This window comes from Chionomys nivalis, chromosome 9 (genome assembly GCF_950005125.1).
Source record: "Chionomys nivalis chromosome 9, mChiNiv1.1, whole genome shotgun sequence".
NCBI lineage: Eukaryota > Metazoa > Chordata > Mammalia > Rodentia > Cricetidae > Chionomys > Chionomys nivalis.
The window spans coordinates 1,884,102-1,909,237 of NC_080094.1; the positions used below are offsets into that span (position 1 = coordinate 1,884,102).

The 25,136-nt window shown below is 50.8% G+C and overlaps 1 protein-coding gene across 1 annotated transcript; it reads right to left on the minus strand.

Moving 5' to 3' along the window:
* Positions 1 to 65: 65 nt before the first annotated feature.
* Positions 66 to 25,127, minus strand: Ss18l1 (SS18L1 subunit of BAF chromatin remodeling complex). Its single transcript, XM_057780444.1, has 11 exons — positions 24,740 to 25,127; positions 15,004 to 15,080; positions 14,187 to 14,271; positions 11,956 to 12,100; positions 11,250 to 11,447; positions 9,434 to 9,598; positions 8,981 to 9,082; positions 8,009 to 8,101; positions 7,168 to 7,287; positions 5,684 to 5,811; positions 66 to 3,139 (listed from the first exon to the last, which is right to left on the minus strand). The coding sequence occupies exons 1-11, from the start codon at positions 24,806 to 24,808 to the stop codon at positions 3,113 to 3,115; spliced, it is 1,209 nt and encodes a 402-aa protein (XP_057636427.1). The 5' UTR covers positions 24,809 to 25,127; the 3' UTR covers positions 66 to 3,112.
* Positions 25,128 to 25,136: the final 9 nt, after the last annotated feature.

Below are 25,136 nucleotides of genomic sequence, written 5' to 3' on the forward strand. Positions count from 1 at the left end.
CGCAGACGCAGAAGGCGCGCCGCCGCCCCCAAGCCCGCGTGCCTCTGCTGGCGCCGACGGGCGGCTTCCGATGGTGTCTGCAGCTCCGCCACTCAAGAGGCCGAGGCAGAAGGATCGCCGTGAATTCCAGCCCAGGAAAAAAGCCAGGGTGGGGAGCACGCCTTTAATTCTAGCCCCTGGGTTTGAGGCCAGCCAGGGATGCACGGTTGAGTCTGTCTCAAAACCAAACGAAAAGGGGTCAAAACGAGAGGGTACTGCGTTAACAAATAACAAGGCGGATTTAACCTGCTCGATAAACAGAAATGAAGTAGTGGCTAAAAAATGTTTTAATGGAAACGTAGTCTTCCTCTTTTTACAATTGCGAATGGACGCTCGTTACTGAAGCCCACGTCTGAAAACGGGCACGGACAGGAAAGGCAGACACTTCTCCCCGGTCCGTGGCCTCTGCAGACATGGCCAGTCTCCCACTGTGCTGTGCTCTGCTTCTGGAGAGGCGTCCATCCTCCAACCATAGCCCCCGTTGCGGGGCTTCTGCCAAGCACATCTGAAAACCTCAATCATCACTGGTCACGTTCACCAATTGTTGGACGGGTTCTGGGAAACAGGAGGAAGAATGAGCAGCGATTCCCAAATCTCCCACTTCACCTTTTCTGGCCTTCGGTAGGAGGAGTCATAAAAAAAACTGCACAGTCAACCACACCTGCATGAATGAATAGTCATTTCAGCTATGACTCCCCGAACATTTACGTTACAGAAGAAAAAGCTGTAATACAGTCAATGAAAAAGAACTGCTGGCATTACTGTTCCCCACAAAATTACATAAAAATGAACAAAACATTAAATAAACATTATTATTAATCATTAAATATATTAACACCAAAATCATGTATAAATTAGGAAATAAATGTACAAACTATTTCACAAAGTGCTTTTAAAAATATATACACAACATTCAAGAAATTCTTAATGTAAGACATTTCAGATTGAAGTTTTGGGGTGATACATTTTTTTTAAGTGTCCTTTTCTTTCAAAAAGTATTAACACAGCACTTGCACACACACACACACACTAATACAGCCATTTAACATACACACATACTAATACAGCACTTAACACACACGCTCACACACACACACAAACATACATGCACACACACACATAGAAGGCATATTCCCAGATTGGCAAGGAATAAAAACCATTTTCACAGTTACTTAAAATGTTTCGACATTTTCAACAGGAAATTTTAGGCCCCAATTGAGCTTGTAGACGAGTTTTATAAAAATTGCCAGAAAAGAAAGGAGCAAAAGAGATGACTCCCTAAAATGAAGTTGCCAAATACTTGCGTCACTTAGCAATCAAACTCGTTTCTGTAGAGTTAATACCGTCACACAGCCAGCCTTGCCTGTGTTAAGAGATTCCTACACCCTAAGCCTACAAGACACATCTGCCCACGCTTGTTGGTGTCAGCCCCACAGGAGAGGGAGAATGTTCTAGACTAGGACTGCAACCAACACAGTCCAGTTTCTTCAGTCTTCATCTCTAAGTAAAACAGTCCTTGCTCTGTACTTCCCAGGAAGGCTGTCAAGATTAATTCAAGTAAAATCCACAAAAGTGCCTTGCAAATCCTCACCCACTGAGCTACCGGTAAGTTTTATGTTTTAAAAACTATCAACTGAACCACCAGGTGTGCATGCCTGTAAACTCAGTAACTGGGAAGTGGAGGCAGGAGGATCATAAACTCAAGGTCAGCCTTAGCCGTGCAGCAGTGAGTCTGTGGCCAGTCTGGGCTAAAAATACAAATAAAACAAAAGCTTCAAACTGGATAGGCCCGATGCATCAGGCCCTGGATGCTTGTGTGTGTGTGCGCGCCTGTGTGTCTGTGTATTTGTATCTTCTTGGTTTTTCTTAGAAATACACCAGCACTTATCTTGAAGGTTTTTTCCCCTTTTCATAGTAACATGATTATTATCCAAATAAAGGCTGAGAGATGCCAATGCTACATTATATGTGGTATTTTCCTTTGACATTAACTTTCCAAAAAGTCTGTGTTAGGTGTTTTGCACAGAATTAAAATGAGATTGAACATCCTAGGGATGTAAAGAAAAAAAAGAAAAAGAAAAATCACTCAAATTTCACTATATAAAACGTGTACTTTTCATTTAAAAGAACGTTAATAAAGCTATTTAGACTTGTTAAAGATACGATGTGGATTTCAGATTTCCCTAATGCAAAGGACACTTGCTTGGCAATCTTGAACTTGGAGGTCCTGAAGAAGTAATACAAACACTTGCCAACTTGTAAAATTTAGCATCGGTACTTTCAATTCTCCTTAAGTTTAGGACTGGGCATACTCTTGAAATGACTATTAAATAAACACACAGCTGGTAGACAGTGAGCCTTGCTCTTCAGAACACTGTCCTCCCTGGGACAGGTCACCCTCACACTGCCCTCATGGACACTGATCCCTCTTCACTGTTTAAAGACACAGACTTTTTAGGATCACGAGGAGTGGAGAGACACAGGCAATGGGTAAGTTCCAGAAAGGATAGCTCATCGTCTTTCCACGCAAAGCATATTTTCTTTGTTACAATGACACACGAAACTAGTCCAAGACACAGGTGGTATTCCCAAGCCCTATCTAGGCACAGGAAGAGATGGCCACCCAGGGTTGTATATGTGTGCCAAGCTAAGGGCAGTCAGGTAAAGAAACACTTACAGTCCACTTTGCAACAATGGTGTGAGGAGCACACCGGGTCTGTTCACAGTAACATGGATCATGGTACCTTTTAGATATTGTCTCATCACTGGGCACAGAACATGTGATGACAGTATGACCCCCAGAGCTAGCTAAAAACATTGAGGAGGGGTGAGGGGCAAAAACAGGACAACCTCTCCATTGTGTCGATATACAATACTTTACACAGCACCAAATACTTCACACCATCGCAGCCAGTCGTGCACGCGTAGCATCATACCCAGCATGAAATCAGCCTGCGTCACATGCAGGCATGGCACTGGGCGCAGGGTAACCAACATGTCATGACTCATCAGAACTGCCACTGGCTTGTCCAGAACGTACTACCACGAAGGGTCCAAAGACAACACTCTTCCCTTATTGCTGGTAATTTCCATACTGGCCCTAAAAGAGAACAAGACAAAGATTACACCTCTTTAGTCTTGAGTGGCAGGGTGTACACCCAAACAACAGGAAGTTTCTTCTCATAGCCAGACCCTGGATCATAGGTAGGAAGTGACTTCAGAAGCAAGCAAGCTAATAGCCTGCCCAAATCCACAAAGTGAGAGGTAGCCCTTCTCCAATCCAAAGGTATCATAGCTTGTTTTTTTTTTTTTGGGGGGGGGGTTGTTTCTTGAGACAGGGTTTCTCTGTACACCTGCTGTCCTGAACTCTGGAGACCTGGCTGGCCTTGAACCCACAGAGACCCATCTGCCTCTGCCTTGGACGCGTGTGCCACCACCACGGTGGCCCTGCCAGAAGTATCATGTTTTTAGCCTGACAGTTACTCCCCACCTTATTATTTCCCAGTTGGGACAATCATTTATTGACCTGATTTGTTTTTATCAGCTTTACTGAGAGGCAGGTGCTGGAGGACAACCCTTCTGTATGCTGGAAATATATTTTTCTCTCATCGATTGATAATAAAAGCTGCTTTGGCCTACAGCAAGGCAGGAAAGCCAAACTGAATACAGGGAGAAAGACGGGCAGAGTTTAGGGGGATGCAAGTCAGCCTGGTAAAAGCCACGGCCACATGGCAGTACATAGATTAATGAAAATGGGTGTGGAGGCCCCAAAATGTGAGCCTATTCCACCTGGTCTGCAGGGCAGAGAGTTTGAGCTTATTCAAAGTTGTTAACAAGTATAGCTACACACCCTGACCTAGGGTATAGTTACTTGGTGTTTTGGACATTAAGATGGCCCATAGAGGTGTATCCTCTCCACCCTCATTAAAGGTCAGAGAATTTAAGTATACTTTTGCTCCTTCTTTTGAAATAGGAGGTTTGGCCTTAGGGTACCTGGTCTGGGGGTGGTTCATTGCCTAAATAATAGAATACTTTTCTCAAGAATTAATGGCTTGGTGTCTCAAGTATTAGAGCAAGTAACTGTTCTGGTTGTCCACTGTATCATGTTAAAGCAGTCTTTTGCCTTCTTCTCCCTTTTGTATTGGGCTATAAAAGTGTGGGAAAAAAAGCACAGGCAAATTCAGCACTCAGAACTTAATGTGCAAGAGGCACTGAGTGGCCCTCCTGATACTCTCCTATGTCTCTGTTTCTTATCTCTGTTCCTCCTACCTAAGGTTTCTAATCCTCACGCCCCTACCCTGGAGCCCCTACCCTGGAACATAAGAACCCGCCGTGGTTAGGAGCCTGGCAAAACTCACCCCAAAAAGGTGGCTCCCACAAATGGGTTAATTTAAAAATAAGAGCTAGTTAGTAATAAGTCTGAACTGCAGGCCAAACATCCTGTAATTAAGCCTCTGAGTGATTATTGTAAGTGGCTGCGGGACAGGGCAGGACAGAGAAGCCTCCATTTAGAGGCAGGGCCTGTGAAGACAGCAATGAGCCCTCAGCGATGCACTGGGCTCTCTGAGAGGTAGGGCCTGGCTATGTGCCTTACCAGACATCATGCTGATCCTCTAGGAAAGGAGTCCCCCTGTGCCCTGGGCTCCTTCGAGTGACTGGTGGAACAGCAGGGCTGGTGCCAACACAAGCTTCACTCTTAGGAAATAGCTTAGCTGGTTAACAAGGTCAGTCAATGCATAATCTGAAGAGAGACCTGAGCTTGAATACAGCACAGCTGCAGCTTGGAAGAATCCCGTGCCCAGGGGAGGACTCTCTCAGCTTCCTTTCTCCACAGAGCCCACAGTGAAGAGTCTGACAGAGACAATCTGCCAGGTGACGGCACAGCAGGCGGCACCTCTGTAGAGAGTGAGTCTAACCCAGTGCCCTCAGGCCAGCTAGTTCTTCCTGCAGGGATATATGGAGCCATTTCTTGATCCTCAAAACTGGGGAATCGAGTGGGGGAGTGGTGTGCATCTATGGGTAGTGGCTAGGGACACTAGGAAACGTGAAATACACACAACTGCTGCCTGTACTTGCCTAGGCCCATCAGCCAACTGACTGGACTGGGACCTTGAGACCCACAGCTAAAACTCTTGTTTTCTGTATCCCACCCAGACGTGGTTTCTCTGTGTAGCTGTGGCTGTCCTGGAATTCACTCTGTAGACCAGGCTGGCCTTGAACTCACAGAGATCCAGCTGCCTCTGCCTCCTTGAGTGCCGGGATTAAAGGTGCCCACCACCACCCAGCTCTACAGCTAAAAGTCTCACAGGCTGCATTAAAGGTCTGAAGAGAGGACACAGTCCTGAGATGTCCTGCTGCGTCTCTAGGGGCCAGTGATGTCATGACACTCAGCCTATAACTAAGTTAGCATGCCACTCGTTGGTCCGCAAATTCTTGAGATATTCTTTTTTTGGCCTCTGGGAAAGAAGTATCTGTGTCATCAAGATCACCCTAGCAACTCCAGCCCCACAGTGGCTGTGCACCACCGCTGTCCTGGAAGCCAGCTGGTACCATCTGTCATTCCTCGGGACCATGAGAGAGATCCTTGCCATGCCTCACTCGACACTTGGCAGACAGCACTTCCAGAAACATCCAGAAAGCTTGCCTGCTCATAGCCATAAGGCCGTTGCTGCTGGGCGGAAGGTCCTGTCTGCGACGCTCTGTAGCTTCCATACTGTTGGCCTTGTCCTTGCTGGTAGCTTGAGTACTGTGAGGGGGCTCCCTGGGCAGGGCCTGTGGAGACAGCGGAGGTTGAGTGGCCAGCCATGACCAGTCGTCATGTTTGTGAACACCCAGATACCAGGCACCTGTCCCTCAGTGGTCAGGCTGAGTGCCATCTCTGACAGTTCTGTGAAGACCTGGGACTGTGCCCAGACACACGTGGGGCACTGAGGGTCTGTCCCTAGCACACTGGGCCTGCCACCTTGCAGAAGTGGGTAAGGGGCTTCTCCAGAACCATCTGGGGTCAGTTATGGTGGACACAGCAAAGCACAGTATTAAATGGCAACAGGAACAAGGGAAACTAGGAGGCCGAAAAGAAATGTCCGATCCCGTGAAAACTAAGTTGCAGGCTCAGGAAAGGATAAAGTACAGCACCTGCTTAGTTATCACCTGTGTGTGCATGTGTGATGCTGAGGACAGAACGCGGATCATCACAGATGGCAGTGCTCCACCACGGAACCACGGTCCAGCCCCTATGAACACTAGGCAGGCTTTCAATGCTACAGCTATGGCCTGTATGTAAGCTATTGCTCAATGCTGTTTTCCTTTCTCCTGCATACCTCGTGCATCAAGCAGAAACCAGAAGAGGGGAATCAGATCTCCCCCTGGGACCGGAGTTTCAGTCAGCTGGGAGCTACCGTTTGGGTGCTGAGAACCAAATACAGGTCCTCTGCAAGAGAAGTAAGTGTTCTTAACAGCCTAGCCAGCTCTCCAGGCCCCAATCCTGGCTTCTGAATTGAAACCACTGTACTGGGTAACTGACGATCTTAGATACGGGGGAGGCATGTAGTGATATTTTATTTGTGTTTTAACAAATAAAGCTTGCCTGAAGATCAGAGAAGCAAAGCAGCCAGCCACTAGTTCTTACCTCTACCAAATCCTCAGACTGAATGGGGTATCCTGTCTCTACGAAACCTCAGACTGAATCCTGAGCTCCTGTCTGCTCCCAGCTTATATTCCTTTCTCCGCCCAACCTTATCATTTCCCGTCTCCATTTCTTCAGTGCTGGGATAAAAGGTGTGAGCCACCACCACCTGGTTCTGTTTCTCTTTGAGACTGGATCAATCTTGTGTGTCCTGGGTGGCCTTGAACTCACAGAGATCTGTCTGCCTCTGTCTCCTAAGTGCTGGGATAAAAAGTGTGTGCCACCAGCGCCTGGCCTCTAATGTGGATCGGTCTGCAGTCTGATCTTTAGGCAAGCTTTATTTGTTATAGCACAAATAAAATATCACCACAGAGGCAGGATACTAGCTACATGGGAACTCTGTGCACAATCCCCCAACCTACCCAGAACCAGCATCTTTGCCAAAATAAGCTTACTAAGCATCTGCCTAAACGACAGCATCACAGTATATGCGGTCCTCTTACCATAACCCTGCTGCTGTCCGGGGTAGCTCTGTTGGTTGGGGTACTGCTGCTGGGAGTACGTCTGCTGCTGCGCTGAGCCCTGCTGGTACCCAGTCTGCTGCTGACTGTACTGAGAGTTTCCTGAAGGAAGAAGGGGGCACAGTCTCATCTCCGGGCACAGGACAAGCGAACAGTTATGGAACCCTTGCACCGTGTCTCCAGAGGTAGCATGTTTCCACAACGGCTCAAATAGCATAGGACATTTTTGTCTTATTATGTTACAAAACACAAATGAAAAGCCAGACAATACAAAATGGGTGAGGTGGCTGCTAAGAGAGAGGCTAACAATCGTGCTGTACACCGAACTGTCAAGTTCTGCTCCACACGGTCGATCTTAATTGTCAGAACACCCTAGGAGACACACCCGAGTGTACCTCTGAAGGTCTTTCTTGAAAAGCTTAAGTGAGCTGGGCAGTGATGGCGCACGCCTTTAATCCCAGCACTTGGGAGGCAGAGGCAGGTGAATCTCTGTGAGTTCGAGACCAGCCTGGTCTACAAGAGCTAGTTCCAGGACAGGCTCCAAAGCCACAGAGAAACCCTGTCTCGAAAAAAAAAAAAAAAAAAAAAAAGAAAAGAAAAGCTTAAGTGAATGTGGGTGGTACCATGTCATGGACTGGGGTCCCAGACTGGATAAAGAGGAAAAGTGAGCTGAGCACCAGCATTTGGGTTTTTTCCACTTGCAGACGCAGCTTCATTGTGACCAGCTGCCTCAGGCTCCTTCTACTGTGAACTGTTAGCACCGCTAGCTCTGGGAGTGTGTTTACACACTGGGGCACAGTATGGGTCCCACCATGCTCCTTACCCCCCTCATAGTAGTGCTGTGTGGAATCCTCAAACGAGCGGTCGTAGCTCTGCTCTGTGTAAGACGATTGCTGGTAGGCGTAGTCACCGTGGCCTGCAAGAGACAGGTGACTTACTGTCGCTGGAAATGTCTCCCTGCCTAGGCCTGCAGCACTGAGTTCAGGTCAGGGGATGAGGGGGATGAGGCTGAACTGGTTGAGCCTATCTCTCTAAGCCCCTTTGTTCTGTCTGTCTGTCTCTCTCTTTCTCTCTCAAATGCAGACTCACTGTGAGGCTGCTCCACGTTGTGGAGAGAATCAAGCTTTCTTGACAGCACTGGCTGCTCTCTCCTGCAACTGTCCAACTCCTGGGGCTTCCTGGGTAGTGATGCTGTGACCATGAAAAGGTCTTTGGGACAAGCCGCCATCTGAGACCAGGCATCATGGCTAGCTACAGACTTGTCTCAGCCACCTACCCTGCTCTTATTCCCCAACGCACCTGCCTCATGCTATGGCTTAAACCAGAGACCTCCGTCGTTATCTCTCAAAATGTATACTTAAGATAGATATTTATTGAGACAGAGTCTCCTGATGTAGCCCAGGCTGGCTTCAAATTCTTAATCCTCCTGCTTCCGTCATCCAATAGCTGGCGTTTACAGGCAAGGGCTACCATACCCAGTCCTTAGGATCACTTTACATGCCATGTCCACAAATTCACTTAAAGGGGACAACCTGCAGAAGTGAGGGCAGGAGGCCGGACGTTGGGACCTACCATGTTAAACACACCTGCCAGTGACGGGTGGCTCTACCCAGCTCAGACTCCTACACCTTCTAGGAAAAGGAAGCAGAGAAAACCCAAGGACATGGATGGTGTCCTACATGGAAGGTTTTCTTGTGGGAGACCAGCCTCAGCCACGCCCCAGAGTGCTCAAGCTGAGGGGACACGAGGCTGGGTCTGAAGGGCGGATGAACAAGCTGTCAGGAGCATGCCTTACCGTCTGGGTAGTACTGCTGACTCATGGGCTCTGCAGCTCCCTGGCTGTGGCTGTACTGTTCGCTGTAGTACTCCTCCTGACCTAGGTACTGCTGGGAAGAGCCTGTGGGGATGTGACCAGACACTCAGGACAAGGACACAGTGGGTAAGACAGGCTCACACACCTGGTTCAGCCATGCTAAGCAGCCTTGTCCATGGGAGGAACACTCCCAGGACCATTCAAACACCAATCCTCCCTCTCCTATTAGCCCAGCTGCCTAAACACTCTGGAACTGGAACAACCACCATCTGTCCCTTCAGCCCAAGACACCTGCTCCCTGGGCTAGCAGATGCTCCCTGGGTCCCCACTGCACCTATAGGCCCAGAGTCCTTGCTCATGCCAGGGACAGACATTATGGCACGTGGGGCAGACCACTGGCTCTTTACCGTGGGCTGGATTAGGCCTCAGCCTTACCTTGCTGGGAGGGTCGGTAGGGCGCCATGGGCCGCTGTCCCATCATGCTGCTCCCTTGGCCACCCTGGCCCATCATGGCAATGGGTGCCTGGCCCTGGTAATGCTGGCTCCCGCCCTGTGCTGAGTTGTAATGGGACGTGGCTGCCTGCTGGTGCATCATGGAGACTGTGTGACAGGACAGAGACCCCAAAGTAAGCGTGAGCACGCGCTAGGGTGTATGGGGGGAGCTGTGTCCCCTGCAAACCTGACTCTCTCCTAATGCTACTTGTTCATCACTTCCCATGTAAGATGGCATCTCTGCTTCCAAGTCAGACCTCTAACACTGTGAGCCATCCCCAAGCCCTGGCACGAGGTCAGGCGTCAGCTCTTACTACTAACGTTTGGCTAACATAGGAAAGGTCACTGGGCAAGAAGAGGGTCCTCAGGGCCCCGGCTCCTAACCACAGAAACTACAGTACTTCCTTCCTTGTCCCTAGGGCTTGTCTTGAAGCAGTCAGTGTCCTCTTTCCATTTCTTGAGCAGCAGCCATACAGCCACTGTGGACTGCACCCGCCTGTTTGCTGGCCTCTCTACACACTGCTCAGAACTCACTGGAACAGCACTGCCCAACAGAAATGGGACAAGAGCCATTTACTTTAAAGCCTGTAGTTAGTCAGGCCTGGTGAGCAACCTGTCTCCCTAGCTACTCGGGGGATGGAGGAAAGAAGATTCCAAGTTCAAGACCAGCCATGGCAATTGCGTGAGGGGCTGGAGCTCACTAGAATCCTTGCCTTACATGCAAGAGGCCCTGTGTTTAGTCCTCAGCACTGGGGAAAAAAAAAGAAAAGCTTCTGGTATCACGCTGAAAGAATAAAATAAGCCAGGCAGCGGTGGCGCATGTCTTTAGTCCCAGCACTTGGAGGCAGAGGCAGGTGGATCTCTGTGAGTTCGAGGCCAGCCTGGTGTACAGAGCCAAGTTTCAGGACAGCCAGGACTACACAGAGAAACCTTACCTCAAAACAAAAACAAACAAACAAACAAAAAAAAGAGCCGGGCGGTGGTGGCGCACGCCTTTAATCCCAGCACTCGGGAGGCAGAGGCAGGCAGATCTGAGTTCGAGACTAGCCTGGTCTACAAGAGCTAGTTCCAGGACAGGCTCCAAAACCACAGAGAAACCCTGTCTTGAAAAAAACTAAAAACAACAACAACAAAAAAAAACAAAAACAAAAACAAAACAAAACAAAAAAAACAAAAACAAAAAAAGGTGAAGCGATCTTCAATAAACATTATAACAACGTGTTTGCAAAACAAATCTACAGCGCTATGATCACAGAGAACACAGGAGACACTCCATCTTGTTTTGTAATGTTCCTCTGAAACCTACCTGACGCTCAGGGAACATCTGGATTGGGACCTGCCCTTTCCCAGGTACTTCCTGATCTCACCATCAGCACCCACCATCAGGACAGCCCCCAATCCCGGGTCCCTGCTCTGCTGAAAGGCCTGGACCTCCAGCTTAGTATTTGTGACCCTTCATTTTTTATACTTTTGGCCTTTGCCCAGGGTTCCCTGTGTGGGGAAACCCTATACCTCACCCGAGACCAGTGTTTATCCAAGTCCCACAGCCAATGGGACTTGGGATTCAATTTCCTTGGAATTCCTAAGGCCTCTGAAAAACTACTCCAGGCAAGTCACTGTGTATCCACTAACCTGGCCTCGTGGAAACGCCTAGGGAAGATCCACAGCACCCACCAGGAGGGCTGCCCCTTAGGGTCACACAGACAAGCTGCCTGAGTTTGCCAAGGTTTAGGAGCTGACCAGGGGTGTGGACCAGTACCTGGGTTCGACTGCATGTTGATGTTGGTCCGAGACACATAGTTGCTGATAGCACCTTGGCCTTGCATGGGGACACTCTGTGAGGTGGGTCCCGAGTGGCTGTAGCCAGGCCCAGTCCCATGGCCACTGCCTGACATGCTCATGGAGGTTGTGGGCAGTGTGCTCTGCGCCGTCTGCTGCATGGACACATGGTTTGGACCTGCCAGGAAGGGTAGGAGACAGCATGTCAGGCACTGGAGGCCAGGGATCCACTTTAAGGTAAAGACATCCAAGTTCCCTTCAGACGGTTTTGAGCAGGAAGGTTAATCCCTGGTCAATAACACCAGTAACACCAAGGGAGTGATTTACGCACAGACACATAGCATTGTGTCATGGTTGCTGAGATCCCCCAGTTGTCATTAGTTCTTATGCTGCAGCAATAGCAGCACCACCACCTCTTCATTCTAGGGGACCCGTGCAGAAGCACACGTCTGTACACTAAGTGGACAGAGTCAAGTGGAACTGGGCACGTGAAGTAGCTTCATGCCTTCTGCACATACACGCAGGCTTAGCAGAGTACCCATGGCCAGGACAGTGGGAGAGAGGTGGGCAATCACAGGCTAGGACAGCACAGTTACCCAGCTCTGCTGGGTGTGGGCTGACCCTGCAGCCGGTCAGTCGCCTATGGCTGGCTACCTTGGTGACAACGCTGCAGCAAACCTGCTCACCATTACCGATCTGGCCCTGCATGAGGGAAGCAGGGGGCAGGCCTGTGCTGATGGCATCACTGAGGCTGCCCTGGGGATGCAGGCCCTGGCTGGAACCGCTCTGGCTCAGTGCTCCGGGGCCCAGGTTCATGTTCTGTGTAGGTGGCTGTAGAGGACACAAAGGTTAGGACAGTTAACTCAGAGTGAGCACCAAGAGCCACTCCAGAGACATAGGAATTGCACAGCTACTTGCCAGCAGGGGTACGGGGCTAAGACAGAGACCAAACATGACATTCAGTGATGTGGGAGTCCCCTGTGTGCTGTGACTACCATTAATGAATAAAGAAACTGCCTTGGCCTGTTGATAGGGCAGAACTTAGGTAGGCAAGGAAGACAGAACTGAATGCTGGGAGAAGGAAGGCAGAGAGGGAGACGCCATGGAGCCACCAAAGTCAGGCATGCCAAATCTTTGCCAGTAAGCCACTGCCACGTGGCGATATACAGATTAATAGAAATGGGTTAAATTAATAAAAGAGTTAGCCAATAAGAAGCTAGAGCTAATGGGCCAAGCAGTGTTTTAGTTAATATAGTTTCTGTGTGGTTATTTTGGTTCTGGGCAGACAAACAAGCGGCCTCCTCTTAAAACAATTCAGAACATAAATCAGTTGGCCAAGTGTCTCAATGTCCCATCTCATCAATGACCTGCATGAGCTGGCTTCCTGCACTTTTATTTCCTGTGTCCCCTCCCCTCTCATCCTCTATCCCCTCTACATAAGGTGCTCAGTTAAACATAAGGTGTAAGGGAGACGGATCGTCGCCTAGATCAAACAGTGGCTCCAAAGGTTTGCATGCACGTGCTATTTGTACCTAGCCAAGAAAGGGAGCCCTTACTCAGGCCTGGTGTTGAGAAGCCCTATAATCTCAGCTGAGAGGTGGAGGCAGGAGAATGAGAAGTTCAAGGCTTGAGTACAGAGTGAGTTCAAGCTCAGGCAGGGCAAAATAGTTAGATCATAATACACTAGCATTTATTTCTAAGAAATAAAAGGACAACTGAGGACATCACATGCACACAGCTCTAGGTTCAATCCCCCAGCACTGAAGACGAGAAGGGGTGTGTCCGGCAGGACCAGCTGCTATCTGCACAAAAGTGCCCAATCGACATCACAGCTGACTGAGGGGTAGCACCATTCACAATGCCTCCGCTTTCCAAGGGGGCAGTGGTAGCAGGGGTTGAACCATTCCTGGTAACGTGTCTACCCTGCACCTTGTAATCAGCCCTGGTCATCCTGGGGTGGCTCCTTCCCTTGGCCTCACTTGGTCACAGGCACACGATCCAACTTCACAGTAAAAATTTAATTTGGGGAAAATGCAGTTACAGAAAATTAAACAGACAATAAAATATTTATACTAACATCTGGAATGTGACTGCACAGGAGATTTTTTTCCCTTTCAACTGCCTTTTATTTTTAAGACAGGGTTCATATAGTGTAGCTCTAGCTAGCCTGGTTGGTATTTGGGGTTTTTTTTTGTTTTTTTTTTTTTTAAATAATTATTTATTTATTATGTATACAATATTCTTTCTGCGTGTATGTCTGAAGTCCAGAAGAGGGCACCAGACCTCATTACAGATGGTTGTGAGCCACCATGTGGTTGCTGGGAATTGAACTCAGGACCTTTGGAAGAGCAGGCAATGCTCTTAACCGCTGAGCCATCTCTCCAGCCCCAGCCATCTATCTCTCCAGTCCCCCTGGTTGGTATTTGATATACGGCCCAGTCTGGTTTCAAACTGACGGCGATCCTACTACCTCAGCCTCCCAAGTGCTAGGATTTAAAGGCATGCATCAATCTCGCTGAGAAAGATTTGTTTGGCTTTTGTTTTTTTAAAGTCCAGGTACTGCTCCCACAGACACTGGAAGTGCTCACACCATCTGGAGCCCTGATACGATAAATGAGGCCCTGCATTCAAGCCTCAGCACCACAAAAACAGAAAATAAACAGAAGGGTTTGCAGCAAAGGCACAGAGCCCCCTCCTGTCGGTCATGACACAGCTGACATTCCTTCAGTTGGTTCTGGGGTCACTTCCCTACGCTAAGCAGTCAAAGTCCCAATTCTACCTGTCTGGCCATTATAACCTCACCCACGTGATGGGGTTTTCCCCAGAATCCCTCCTTTCTGCTGCCTAATAGCACTGGGTTGCTGCTGGTCACCTGCCTACTAAGGTGACATACTCAAAAACTGGCTGCAGCACCTACCGCGGGAAGCAGTGACTGCATATTCTGGTTGGAGTCTGCTATGGTGGCCAGGTAGACCAGGTTCCGGTGCAGGATCTGCTGGTACCTACGGGAGATGCAGACAGGTAAAACAGGACAAGATAGAAGCACGGTCTACCCAAGTCAGCCTTGACCTCACACTGGCCCCCAGGACACTCTGGAAACGGAACGTTGCAGCTCTCCACAGTCTAGGGTGGGGAAGGCAGGGAACAGGTCCAGTCAAGTTCCAAGCAGGTTCCCGTTCCGTGAGTGAACCTCGGGAGACCCCGAGATGTGTGCCAAGTGAAAAGAGGCCGTAGGTCAACGGAAAAGGAGGAGAGGCCTAAGCATGATAGATGGAGACCAGGGAACAGAGCCCTGCTAGAGTCAGACACCAGGCTAACTCCACAGCAGCCGAAACAGGAAGGGGCCAGGGACTGAGGACCCTCACCCACACGTCACACCAGGCAAGGTCTCAGGTCGTCTCAGACAAGCTGCACCAGGTGAGCACCAGGGCCTCGCACACTTGATACCTCGTGAAGGCGAGAGAGACGTCTAAGGTACTTTGCCCACACAGAGGCACAAGTGGTCTCCTGGTTGGGTCTACTCCTGGCCCATCGATGGAGTCTGTGGAAATCCCAAGCCCTAAATGGTGAGGGTTCCCACCTCACCTGCATTCCCAGAGCCAAATCTAACCTCACTCTGTTCTGCACCCAAGGAAGCTTTCCCAGTGCACAGAGGAGGCAGCGTCACATGGAGAAGGCAGTGTGGAAAAGCCCAGGGGAGGGCTGGGTCCTGGGCCAGCATGGTTACTACTTACTGTGTGCACTCGGCCGTCTTGCCCTTGCTCTGGTAGTCCAGGATGCACTGGATCAGATGGTGATTCTCATCCAGCATCTGGAGGGGAGGGAAGCAGGGCACATGCCAGTCACACAGCAGCTGGTTCACATCTGGACACCAGGATCCTTGGGGAGAGTGCTGGGGACACTCACTCCAGGTCCCAGGCCCCTACCTAGAGAGTGCCACAGACCCTCAAATCAAGACTTCACAAGAGGGTAGAGGCAGCTTACATCTCTGAAGGCTACATTCAGTCTAGGTCAGTGAGGGAAGGCAATGAGACATCACGGCCAGCAGGAGGCACTGCAGATACGTATGACCAGGCTACACACGGAGGGAATCACGGGGCTACTAATCGACAACCTCATTCCTTTGGAACTCTTCCAGCCCTGAGCACAACACGAAAAGAAGCGGGACAGAAGACCCAGGCTGCACTCTGCGGAGATCAGCACTGTATCCAGACTCTCTCACACATAATAAAGGGTCCAGATTTGAAAACAATCTCATGGGGTGATAGGTGAGCGGTCAACCGTGAACAGGTCGGGGATGGGACACGGGCTCCCAGAACTGTTCCTAGGCCAGTGTCGGTTCCCAGCAGTAGGAAGCTGGTCCTCACTCCACCAGGCATGGTCCACCCTCAGCACTTAGCACCGCAGGGAACTAACTGGTCAGACACGCAGACCCCCAGGCCACACCTGACAGGTGGCCATGTTGGAAGGCATTGGGCTGAGCTCCCAAGGTGTCCTGGAGGCACTGACGTGTCTGTAGGAGAATCCAGCACTCTTCCCAAACCCCATAATGTGAGGGTCAGACCGCCACAGACCCCAGGGCTGGTGCACATGGGCTGGCAGGGGCTGGCACCGGTGATTGGCAGCACTGAGGGGGACGACAGGGACACCGGGCATGAAAATGCCCGGGGGTGAAGGGAACGTGCCTAGCATGGGCAGGTACGGTATACAAGAGCCTTCTACTATTTAACAGTCACTTGGGGCAGTACTTTAAATCACTGAGAAAGGCAGAGGGAGAGGTGGCAGGGGACAGAGGAAGTGTGGCAAGTCAGTGGGCACAGGACAACTGGAAGGTAGTGTTGAGTCCCTTTCTACCTGGCGTGACCAGTCTCCCCGAGGGAAAAAGCCTGGCACACCTGCTACCTCCTGTGCCTTAGCTCAACAGCTCACAACAGGCAGGTCCTTCCTTCACCAAGACACACACTTGGCCTGTTCCTTTACGCTGCCCATTGCCCCGCCCTCTACTTTGTAGCTTGGGTCCCTGAACTACTTCTTGCTTGAGGCTAGCTGCCCACTTCCACCCCTCAGCCCGTACAACCTCAGGGGTGGTCTCTCCTGCCCTGCTCCTTCATAGGTTAAAACACCTCTCTGTGACACAGATCCTGGACTCAATGGCCACCAGGGGGCGCTGCTGCAAGAAGCTGCTGCTGGTCAGGTAAACCTGATCTAAAACTCAGGGTTGGACTTTCTCCAGGTTACCTAAAGAACAAACCTCTGATGAATGCCCCCATATACAAGGCTCCCAGCATGCTCTTCTTCAAGAAAGGGCTCTCTCCAACGACACAAAATAACCCCCCCCCCCCCAGCATGCCTAGGATGTCAGCCACAAGGCAGACAGAGAGGTCAGGGGCAGCACCTCATGGTACAGCCACAAGGCAGACAGTGCTACATTACAAAGTACCTAGCATTTTATAGGCACGAGGTAATACTGAATTGTTACCATGTTCTAAAATTTTAATTATGTGCATACGTGTTTGCTTGTGTGCTGTATGTGCAGACACATATGCAGGTACCCACAGAAGCCAGAAGAGAAAGGTCAGATCCCCTATGAGTTACAGGTGGCTGTGAGCTTCCCAATGAAGTGCTAGGAACTGAGCTTGGAACCTCTGCAAGGGCAGTGCGTGCTCTTTTTTGTTTTTCCGAGACAGGGTGAAACTCGCTCTCTAGAACAGGCTGGCTTCAAACTCACAGAGATCCGCCTGTTTTTGTCTCCCAAGAGCTGGGGTTAAAGGCACAGCCACTACCATCCGGCTCAGTGCATGCTCTTAATTGCTGAGCTAAATCCCCACCTCATGCCTTCTTAAAATAGCAAATGGGATGCTGGTTCACTTAGTTTAAAAACATTCATAGGAAGTGGGGCATGGTGGTGCGTGTCTTTAATCCCAGCACTCAGAAGGCAGAGGCAGGTGGATCTCCGTGAACTCAAAGCCAGCCTGGTCTACAGAGGGACTTCTAGGACAGCCAGGGCTATTACACAGAGAAACCTATCTTGAAAATCCAAAACCAAAACCAAAACCAAACATTCCCAGGAAAGACAGGCGCATGCAGAGAGCTCCAGACCCTCACGGATCTGCTTGCAGGAGACAAGCACAGTATAAAATCCCAGGACAGTAAGAATGGGACATGAGCTGACGGGTGTGATTCTAGGGAGAAAAGCAAACAGACAGAAAGAACTGAACCGCCCCAAGACACTGGGTCTCAGCCAACTGTATGGAGAGCCACCCTGGGGAAGTCCCAAGAGGCTCAAGACAGCAGGGATGGGAGCAAGGGACTCCTGAAGTGTCTCTATGGAAAGGGGGAAGGCAGAGAGCACCCCACAGGGAGGACTGCGGAGCCTCTGATCCTGTCCCCAGTCTCAGCAGGGCTAACCCACGATGGCCAGCATCAGCCTACGGAGGAAGCCTGTCATGTGAAGGGCAAACACTAACACCAAAGGCCGGGATGCGGGTCAGGGGTAGAGCATTTGCCTAATGTTGCAGAACTTCAGTCTGGTCCAGTCAATGGCCAGAACTTAGAGCAACCAAGATTACAAAGGGGAAAAAAACAAACCAAAAAACAAAAAAACTATATTCAAATCACAACAATAAAATCAAGTCACTATATAAATGCAAGACAACAAGGCTATTAAAATTAACACAGGAAGCCTGTTGTGGTGGCGCACGCCTTTAATCCCAGCACTCAGGAGACAGAGACAGGTGGATCTCTGGGAGTTTGAGGCCAGCCTGGTCTATGGAGCAAGTTCCAGGACAGCTAAGGCTACAAATAGAAACCCTGTCTCAAAAAAAACAAAATAAAACGGGCTGGAGAGATGGTTCAGTGGTTAAGAGCACTGGCTGGTCTTCCAGAGGTCCTGAGTTCAATTCCCAGCAGTCAAAGGGCAGCTCACAACCTTCTGTAACGATATCTGAAGCCCTTTTCTGGCATGCAGGTATAAATGCAGACAGAGCACTCACATATAAACAAATCTTTTTTTATTAATTTTACATTTTTTATTCATTTTTACATACCAACCACAGTATCCCCATAAGTAAATACATCTTAAAAAAAAAAAAAGCCGGGTGGTATTAGCTCACATCTTTAATCCCAGCACTCAGGAGGCAGAGACAGGCATATCTCAAAAACCCAAACCTAAATATAACACAAACAAACAATAAAATTAACCCAGGGGCTGGGGAGATGACTCAGGATAAACTCACAACCTGACTCCCACAGGTTGTTCTCAGCCTTCATTCCTCTGCCATGGCACCCATGCACAGACACACTGAATAAATCAATAAACAAACGTAGTTGAAGGCTAAGCTGGCCTAGTGAGTTCTCGGCTACACAGTGAGACCTTTCAAAACTCAAAACAAACCAATGGGGTCGGAGAGACGGTGCAGAGGTTAAGAGGGTCCACCGGTCTTGCAGAGACCTAAGCTCCTAGCACCCCATCAGGAAGCTCACAACCTCCAGACTGAGGTGAGAAGACCCACCCACTACGAGAGGCACCGTTCCATGGCCTGAGGCCCTGAATAAAAATCTGAACACAAATGGTCACCTCATCTCCCTGCTTCCGCTGAGATGAAAACCTTCCATCCTCTTAAGACACAGGACGTGAGCCGGGCGGTGGTGGCGCACGCCTTTAATCCCAGCACTCGGGAGGCAGAGACAGGCGGATCTCTGTGAGTTCGAGGCCAGCCTGGTCTACAAGGCTAGTTCCAGGACAGGCTCCGTAGCTCCAGAGAAACCCTGTCTTGAAAAACCAAAAAAGACACAGGACGTGAACAGGGAGGTGAAACATTCCATTCTTCAGGGAAATCCCTTAGGACAGAAAGTAAAGCAAATACCTTTCGGGAAGTCCCTAAAACTGACCAGAATTTCCAGGCCTCTGCCACCCAAGAGTATAAAAGCAGGAAGGACAGCCGAGAAGACTCTCAGATGAGCCTACCCCTGTAGAGAGGCTCAGACCAACGGAGCCACCTGGAAAGGCTCGCGGCAATCTGTTGGCCTGCCTGCAGCCCGTGCAGTGTGCTCGCTCCGGGGTTCGCTCCTGCGCGCTGTCGAGAGTGCTGGGGAGGCTTCTGGTAATGGAGCTGTCTTTGGGTCATTTCTACGTCCACAAGTAACCCCAATAAAACTCAGACGGGCACTGCAGGACGGCTGGGGCGAGCAGACGTGTCACACAGCACCCTCTGCTCCAGGCTATGGAAGTGCTATGAGCAGCTGCCTGGAGTTCCTGCCACCATGGCTGAACCCTCCAAGTGTGAGCAGAAATAACTCTTTAACCTCTTAAGTTGCTTCCTATCAGGCAAGGAGATAGGGATCCACGATCTGAGGATATTTCTAGAAGGCTGATGACTAACCTTGCTGCAGACCTACAGCTAGGGAGAAGCCAACGAGCCACCTCGGAACACTCACCCCACTGTGGACGATGTGAATTAGCTGTGTGAGCCTTTCAAAGCACGCGCAGGCAGGACACGCAGAAGGCACAGCCTTGCAGTCTCACAACCACGTTTAATACTTAGGTCCACTTTGCAATGACTACACCCACGATAACGCTCGTGACCGCAGATAGACTATTTCCACCTTCCTGAGACAACATACATGTCAGTTCCGGTCTCGTACATCTTTGGATGCTTAGAAAATTTAGTTAGCACAGCTCAGCCCGACCAAGTCGTCCTGACTCCATGAGAATCTCCGTGCAGAAGAAAGATACACAGATGGCAGATGACGTTAAAACCCAACACGCTCAGATGAACTTGAACTGGGTGCCAGAAACCGCCTCTTTACAAGAGTCTGCACTGCCCAGTTTTGTAGCAGGATTTCTTTAGGGCTACCAACCAGCTTCCAAATAAAGACACGGAAACTTCTTATTAATTATGAATGCTCAGTCTTAGTTTAGGCGCATCTCTTCCTAGGTTTATAACTTATTTTAGCCCGTTTCTTTTCATCCACATTTTGCCTCAGGGCTTTTTAGATTTCCTTCATTTGTACGTCTTACTCCACGTCTGTCAGGCTGGCGCTTGCCTCCCTGGCCTCATCCTCTTCTCCCTACCAGCCCCGCCTAGCTATCCCTCCACTGCCTAGCTATTGGTTGTTCAGCTTTGTAGCAGATCAATCAAGTGCCTTCCGCAGGCAAGGTAAAACAGCAACATATCTTTACATAATTAAATAAATACAACATAAACAAATGGAACACATCTTTTCTTTCTTTGTTTTTCGAAGGCAGGGTTTTCCTGTGTAACAGTTCTAGCTGTCCTGGAACTAGCTGTTGTAGCCCAGGTTGGCCTCGAACTCAGAGATCCGCCTGCCTCTGCCTCCCGAGTGCTGGGATTAAAGGTGTGTGCCACCACTGCCCGGCTACATTTTTTTCATAGTTAAAGTAATATTCGGCAACAGTTTTGTACCGTTTCCGACAGAGCTCTTGCCAAAGGACACTGAAGTGATCTGACCCGTTCTCCACTGCTCAAGCGCCTTTACCTCAACGCTGTCTTCACTAACTGAGGCCCAGAAAGCACACACGAACTAGAACTGACGAAAGAGAATTCGAGCCTAAGAAGCCCGAGCAGCCCTGCTTTGCTCCCCTGCAGCCGCAGCCCAGAGGATCCTAAATACACATGCCTAAAACCGGGCACAATCTGAGACGTAGCCGAATGGGTCATATCCACAGCCTGCTCTACACAACATCCCATAATCCCTCTCCTTCACTGCCCACACCTTCAGGCCTTCAATTCCTCCTTCACACACCACACACTCGGCTCGTAGGCTTCAAGACATCATCGGTTCCATGCCGTCTGCTAGTGGTCATACCTGGCGCTTACTGTACCTGCTGGATACAATGTGTTCATCACCTGCAGCTTGGGGACTTTCCTGGCTAGAAACAAGCCAAGCTAAGGCTGGACACTCATTCTTCGTATGTGTTGGGAACTGTGTGGCGGGCCCCCACAAAAAGTGAAAGCGTAAAAGCAGTCAACATTTTGGTGCTCCAACGAGGGGCTAGAACAAAAGAAAATCCAGCAACACATGCCTAGGGTAGAGAGTCTTGTACCAAACAGTACAGGTATTCGCTTCCCAGGCTGACAAAGGAGGGGGTGTAAGGAGGTGGGGGACACTGAATCCTGCTCTAAGAGCCTCTCCCCTTTACTGGGGAACAGATGGAAAGGCAAACAGCCTTGGGGCATAGATGCCTCCCCTGGAATGTCCAGCAGGAGTGCTCCCAGCCAGGCTTCCCAAAGAACCATCCCTGCTTCTCCCCATCCTCGGAAACACAGGGCTCGAGCTGAGAACCACGCAGGGTGGCCCCTTGTCTGACAGGAGGCAAAGAAACCAAAGGACTGCTCCCACCCCAAGGTGGATGCCAGACGGAGTAATGAGGGGTATCATTCTCTCCCCATTCCAGGGATGGGAAGAGAGACTCTGTGCTCCCTAAGGAAGACTCTCGCTCAAGAACAGCTACCCACGAGCCATCATTCCGCCACAGCAATGGCAGACACACTTCCACAAGCCATTCAACACTGTGGGGACAGCTCTAACTTTCCGAGTGGCCAAGTTACCCTCCTAGCTGGATTACTGGCTGTACAAGCCTAGACACCTGAGTGTTCAGTCTCTGGAACCCATGTAAAAAGAAGGAGGAACTGATTGCATGAAGTTGTCCTCTGACCACTACAAGTACACGGTGACACGTGAACCTGTGCAAATAACAACAACAATGCCAATACAATCAGCAACAGATATGTAACTTTTATTGTGCAACTGCTCTGTGAAACAGCAGGGGGCGTTCAGCTGTCCCTCTAATAGGCATGCAGCCATGGGAATCACTGTCCTGTACCAGGCTAATTGCATCAGCTGCACAATGCCGGTCACAGGTATACGATGGCCTTTAGTGGAGAAGAAGGTTGGGCCACTGGCATCTGTGAAGGCAGGAGCCAGCTGCAGCTTCATGTCAGGATCCCAGGCATACCTGTCCAGGCTGTCCTCGGCAAAGCACACTTCTGACTACATCTCTCAGGTGCCAATGCTCTGTCACCACAAGGTCACCTGCTCCAGGTCAGGCCAGCCCTCCAGGCCTCCACTCTGGGTGCCCATTCTCTGCACATCTAGGATTACTCTTGGCTTGTTCAAATTTCCTGACCTCACGAAACATCTATACTTGGAAGGTGGGCCATCTTAAGTGGACCAAATTAATGTTACCATTATTCTCATAAGAGGGAGAATAACAGACAAGGAGGTGCAGGAAAAGGAAAACAGAGACCTCGCTGCAGACAAGGACACCAAAGGCTTTGGCAGCCACCAGAAGCTGAGGAGGAAAGGGGCAGCCGTCTCCCTCAGGACTGTAGGAAGGCAGGTGGTCAGCCACTCCTTCACACCTTGACAAGTGAATTACAGACTGTTATCTAGGGAAATGCAGGCCACTAGTACATCCACTTAGGCAGAACTGTGTGTAAATTCTGCAGGACGTACTAGCTGCATCCAAGTCCTAAGCAAGGGCCCAGCAAGGAATACCTCAGTCACGTTCTAACTCACATGCCACAAACAATACCTCAGAGTACTACAGTGGCCTTGTGACTGTCAAGAGAAGATTAGGAGGATACATTTGTGTGGGACCTTGAAGGTTGAGGGAGTCCTGTCACTCCGAGAACAAGCTGTTACTTCCCTAGCTTCCACCGGCCTCTCAGGAAACCCTGGCTCTCCCCAGGGATCTCAGCGTGGACAGGCTAGCACACACTGATTGTGCATGGAGTTCAGGCATTTGTGAACGCCAGACAAGAGTTCTCCCACTAAGCTATATCCCTCGCTCTTGGCTTTGATACAGAGTCTTGCTAGCTAGCTTGGGCTACCCTTGAACTTGTCATGTAACTTAGGCTGTCCTAAACGCTTCATCTTCCAGTCTTAGCTTCAGAAGGTGATCAGTGGTACATCATCAAGCAAGGTCGAAGTACCCATGTGAAGTACATATGACGCATTCTCCTTAAGCCTTCCTACGTCCTCAGTAAAGGACGCAGAGAGGCAGCAAAGGGATGGTTGGCCCTACCAGGTCAAGCACCTAGACGGGATAAAGTGAAGATCCGCTTCCAAAGCTGTACAGGCTGTTTCTGCCTGGACTAAGGTCAGTAAATTTCCCCTCTCTGCAATCTGATGTTTGCGGTGGTGCTCCAACACACTTTAGCCTAGAGAACCCGAAGAGCTTCGATGAGCAGGTGTGACTACAAAATCATGGGTAAATGCTGAAGCCGACGGTGGCTTTGAGAACGGTCTCTCTCAAGCTCCAACAGCCAGAGTGCCGGGATACTGCCGGGTCTTCCAATGTAGTGGCCATCAACCAGGGCTCCCAACCCATGGCCACAGGGGACGGCAGCTCCTGGAGCTACCACAGAAGGAGTTCATAAGTTCCCACTTAGCCTCCCCAGTCACGTTGCTACTTTAAATGCGATAAAAATCTACAAAACTGGGCTCAGTACCTGGAACGCCTTGGCACCCCACCGTTTTCACAGTCAATGAAAAACCCACACTTGAAAACCTGCTCAAGGACCTGCCAATTTCGATAATCATTATATTCCAAAGGAGCAGGCCAGCAATGGGGCTCTGGGAAACAGGTGACAAGCTCAGGAAATCCCAAGACCCTAGGGTCATGAGGGACTAAAAACCTGGCTCAAGAGAATTCAGAATTCTTCTGTAGAAGGAACCCGAATTGAGAAAAGCCAGAGCTTAGGAACAGCTTCAGAACCGAAAGACAACCAGTAAAAAGCTGAAATGCCCAAGGCAAAACTTAAAAGCTTTTGTTAAAAGAAGTCCCCAAACCCGTGCAATCGCCTTCTCTGTAAAAACAGTAGCCCGAACTAAAGGATGTGCCCAAGGCTGTAGGACGAACCTCGGTTGTCAGAAGTCTGCGCGCAGGCGGCTGGGCTCGCGGTTGCTCAGTGACCCGAGCGGGGGCGGGGCTGCGCTGGCCGCAGGTCCACCGCGTGCAGCGAGCTCGGGACACTGCTGCGGGCCGTGGGGATGACACGCACACTCTGGATGCATCCCTTTGTGCCGGGCACCGCAGCACCTCACGACAGCGGCCAGCTCGCCGCAGCGGCGCGCCCCCAGGCTGCCCGCGCCCCCTTCTCCACTCGCCAAGCTGCGCGCAAAGGCGCGCGACCGTCGCCACCAAGGCTGTCAGCGGAGCGCGACGAGCCCCCGCCCCGGCTGGAGGAGCTGCGGGCCCCGGCGTCCCGCACTGCTGCGTCCGCTGCCAGGGGCGCTCTCTAAAGACACCGCGCGACGCGCTCCGGGGGTCTCCACTCCCTGCGGCCGCCGGGCCTCCGCTGCCAGCGCCTCCGGCAAAGTTGGCGCAGGCTCTCGTGGGGGCGCGCGGGGCCGCCGTCAGGGCTCCGGTACCCGGGCTGTGCCTCGGCTTTGTTCGCGCCCCGTGCCCACCCTTTCACTCCGCACCCCCGCGGCCCTGCCCACCTTCTGGATGGTCTGTTGTGTAACCTCCCCTTTGCCTCTCGGCCGCGCCGACGCGAAGGCCACGGACATGGTGGCGGCGCGGACTCAGTCCGTGATCATTGGGGTTTATTCTCCGGCTGCGCCCCACGGCCCGAGGTGCCCATTCTCCGCAGAGCGGGGGCGGGGGCGCGGGGGGGTGTGCCGTGCCGTGGGCTCGCCCGCCTGCCTGCCGCCAATGCGCGCCCGGGCCTCCCGCGTCCCCGCGCCTTAAACCACGGCCTTCCGGGACAGGACCCCGCACGGAGTCCCCCGGTGCCCGGCCCGCGCTCTGCGTCCAGCCCGCCGCCGCCGCGCCGCCCCCTGTGCTGGGCTTCGGTGGTTCCGCCCGCCCCGCCCCGTCGCGCCGCACGTCCCCCTG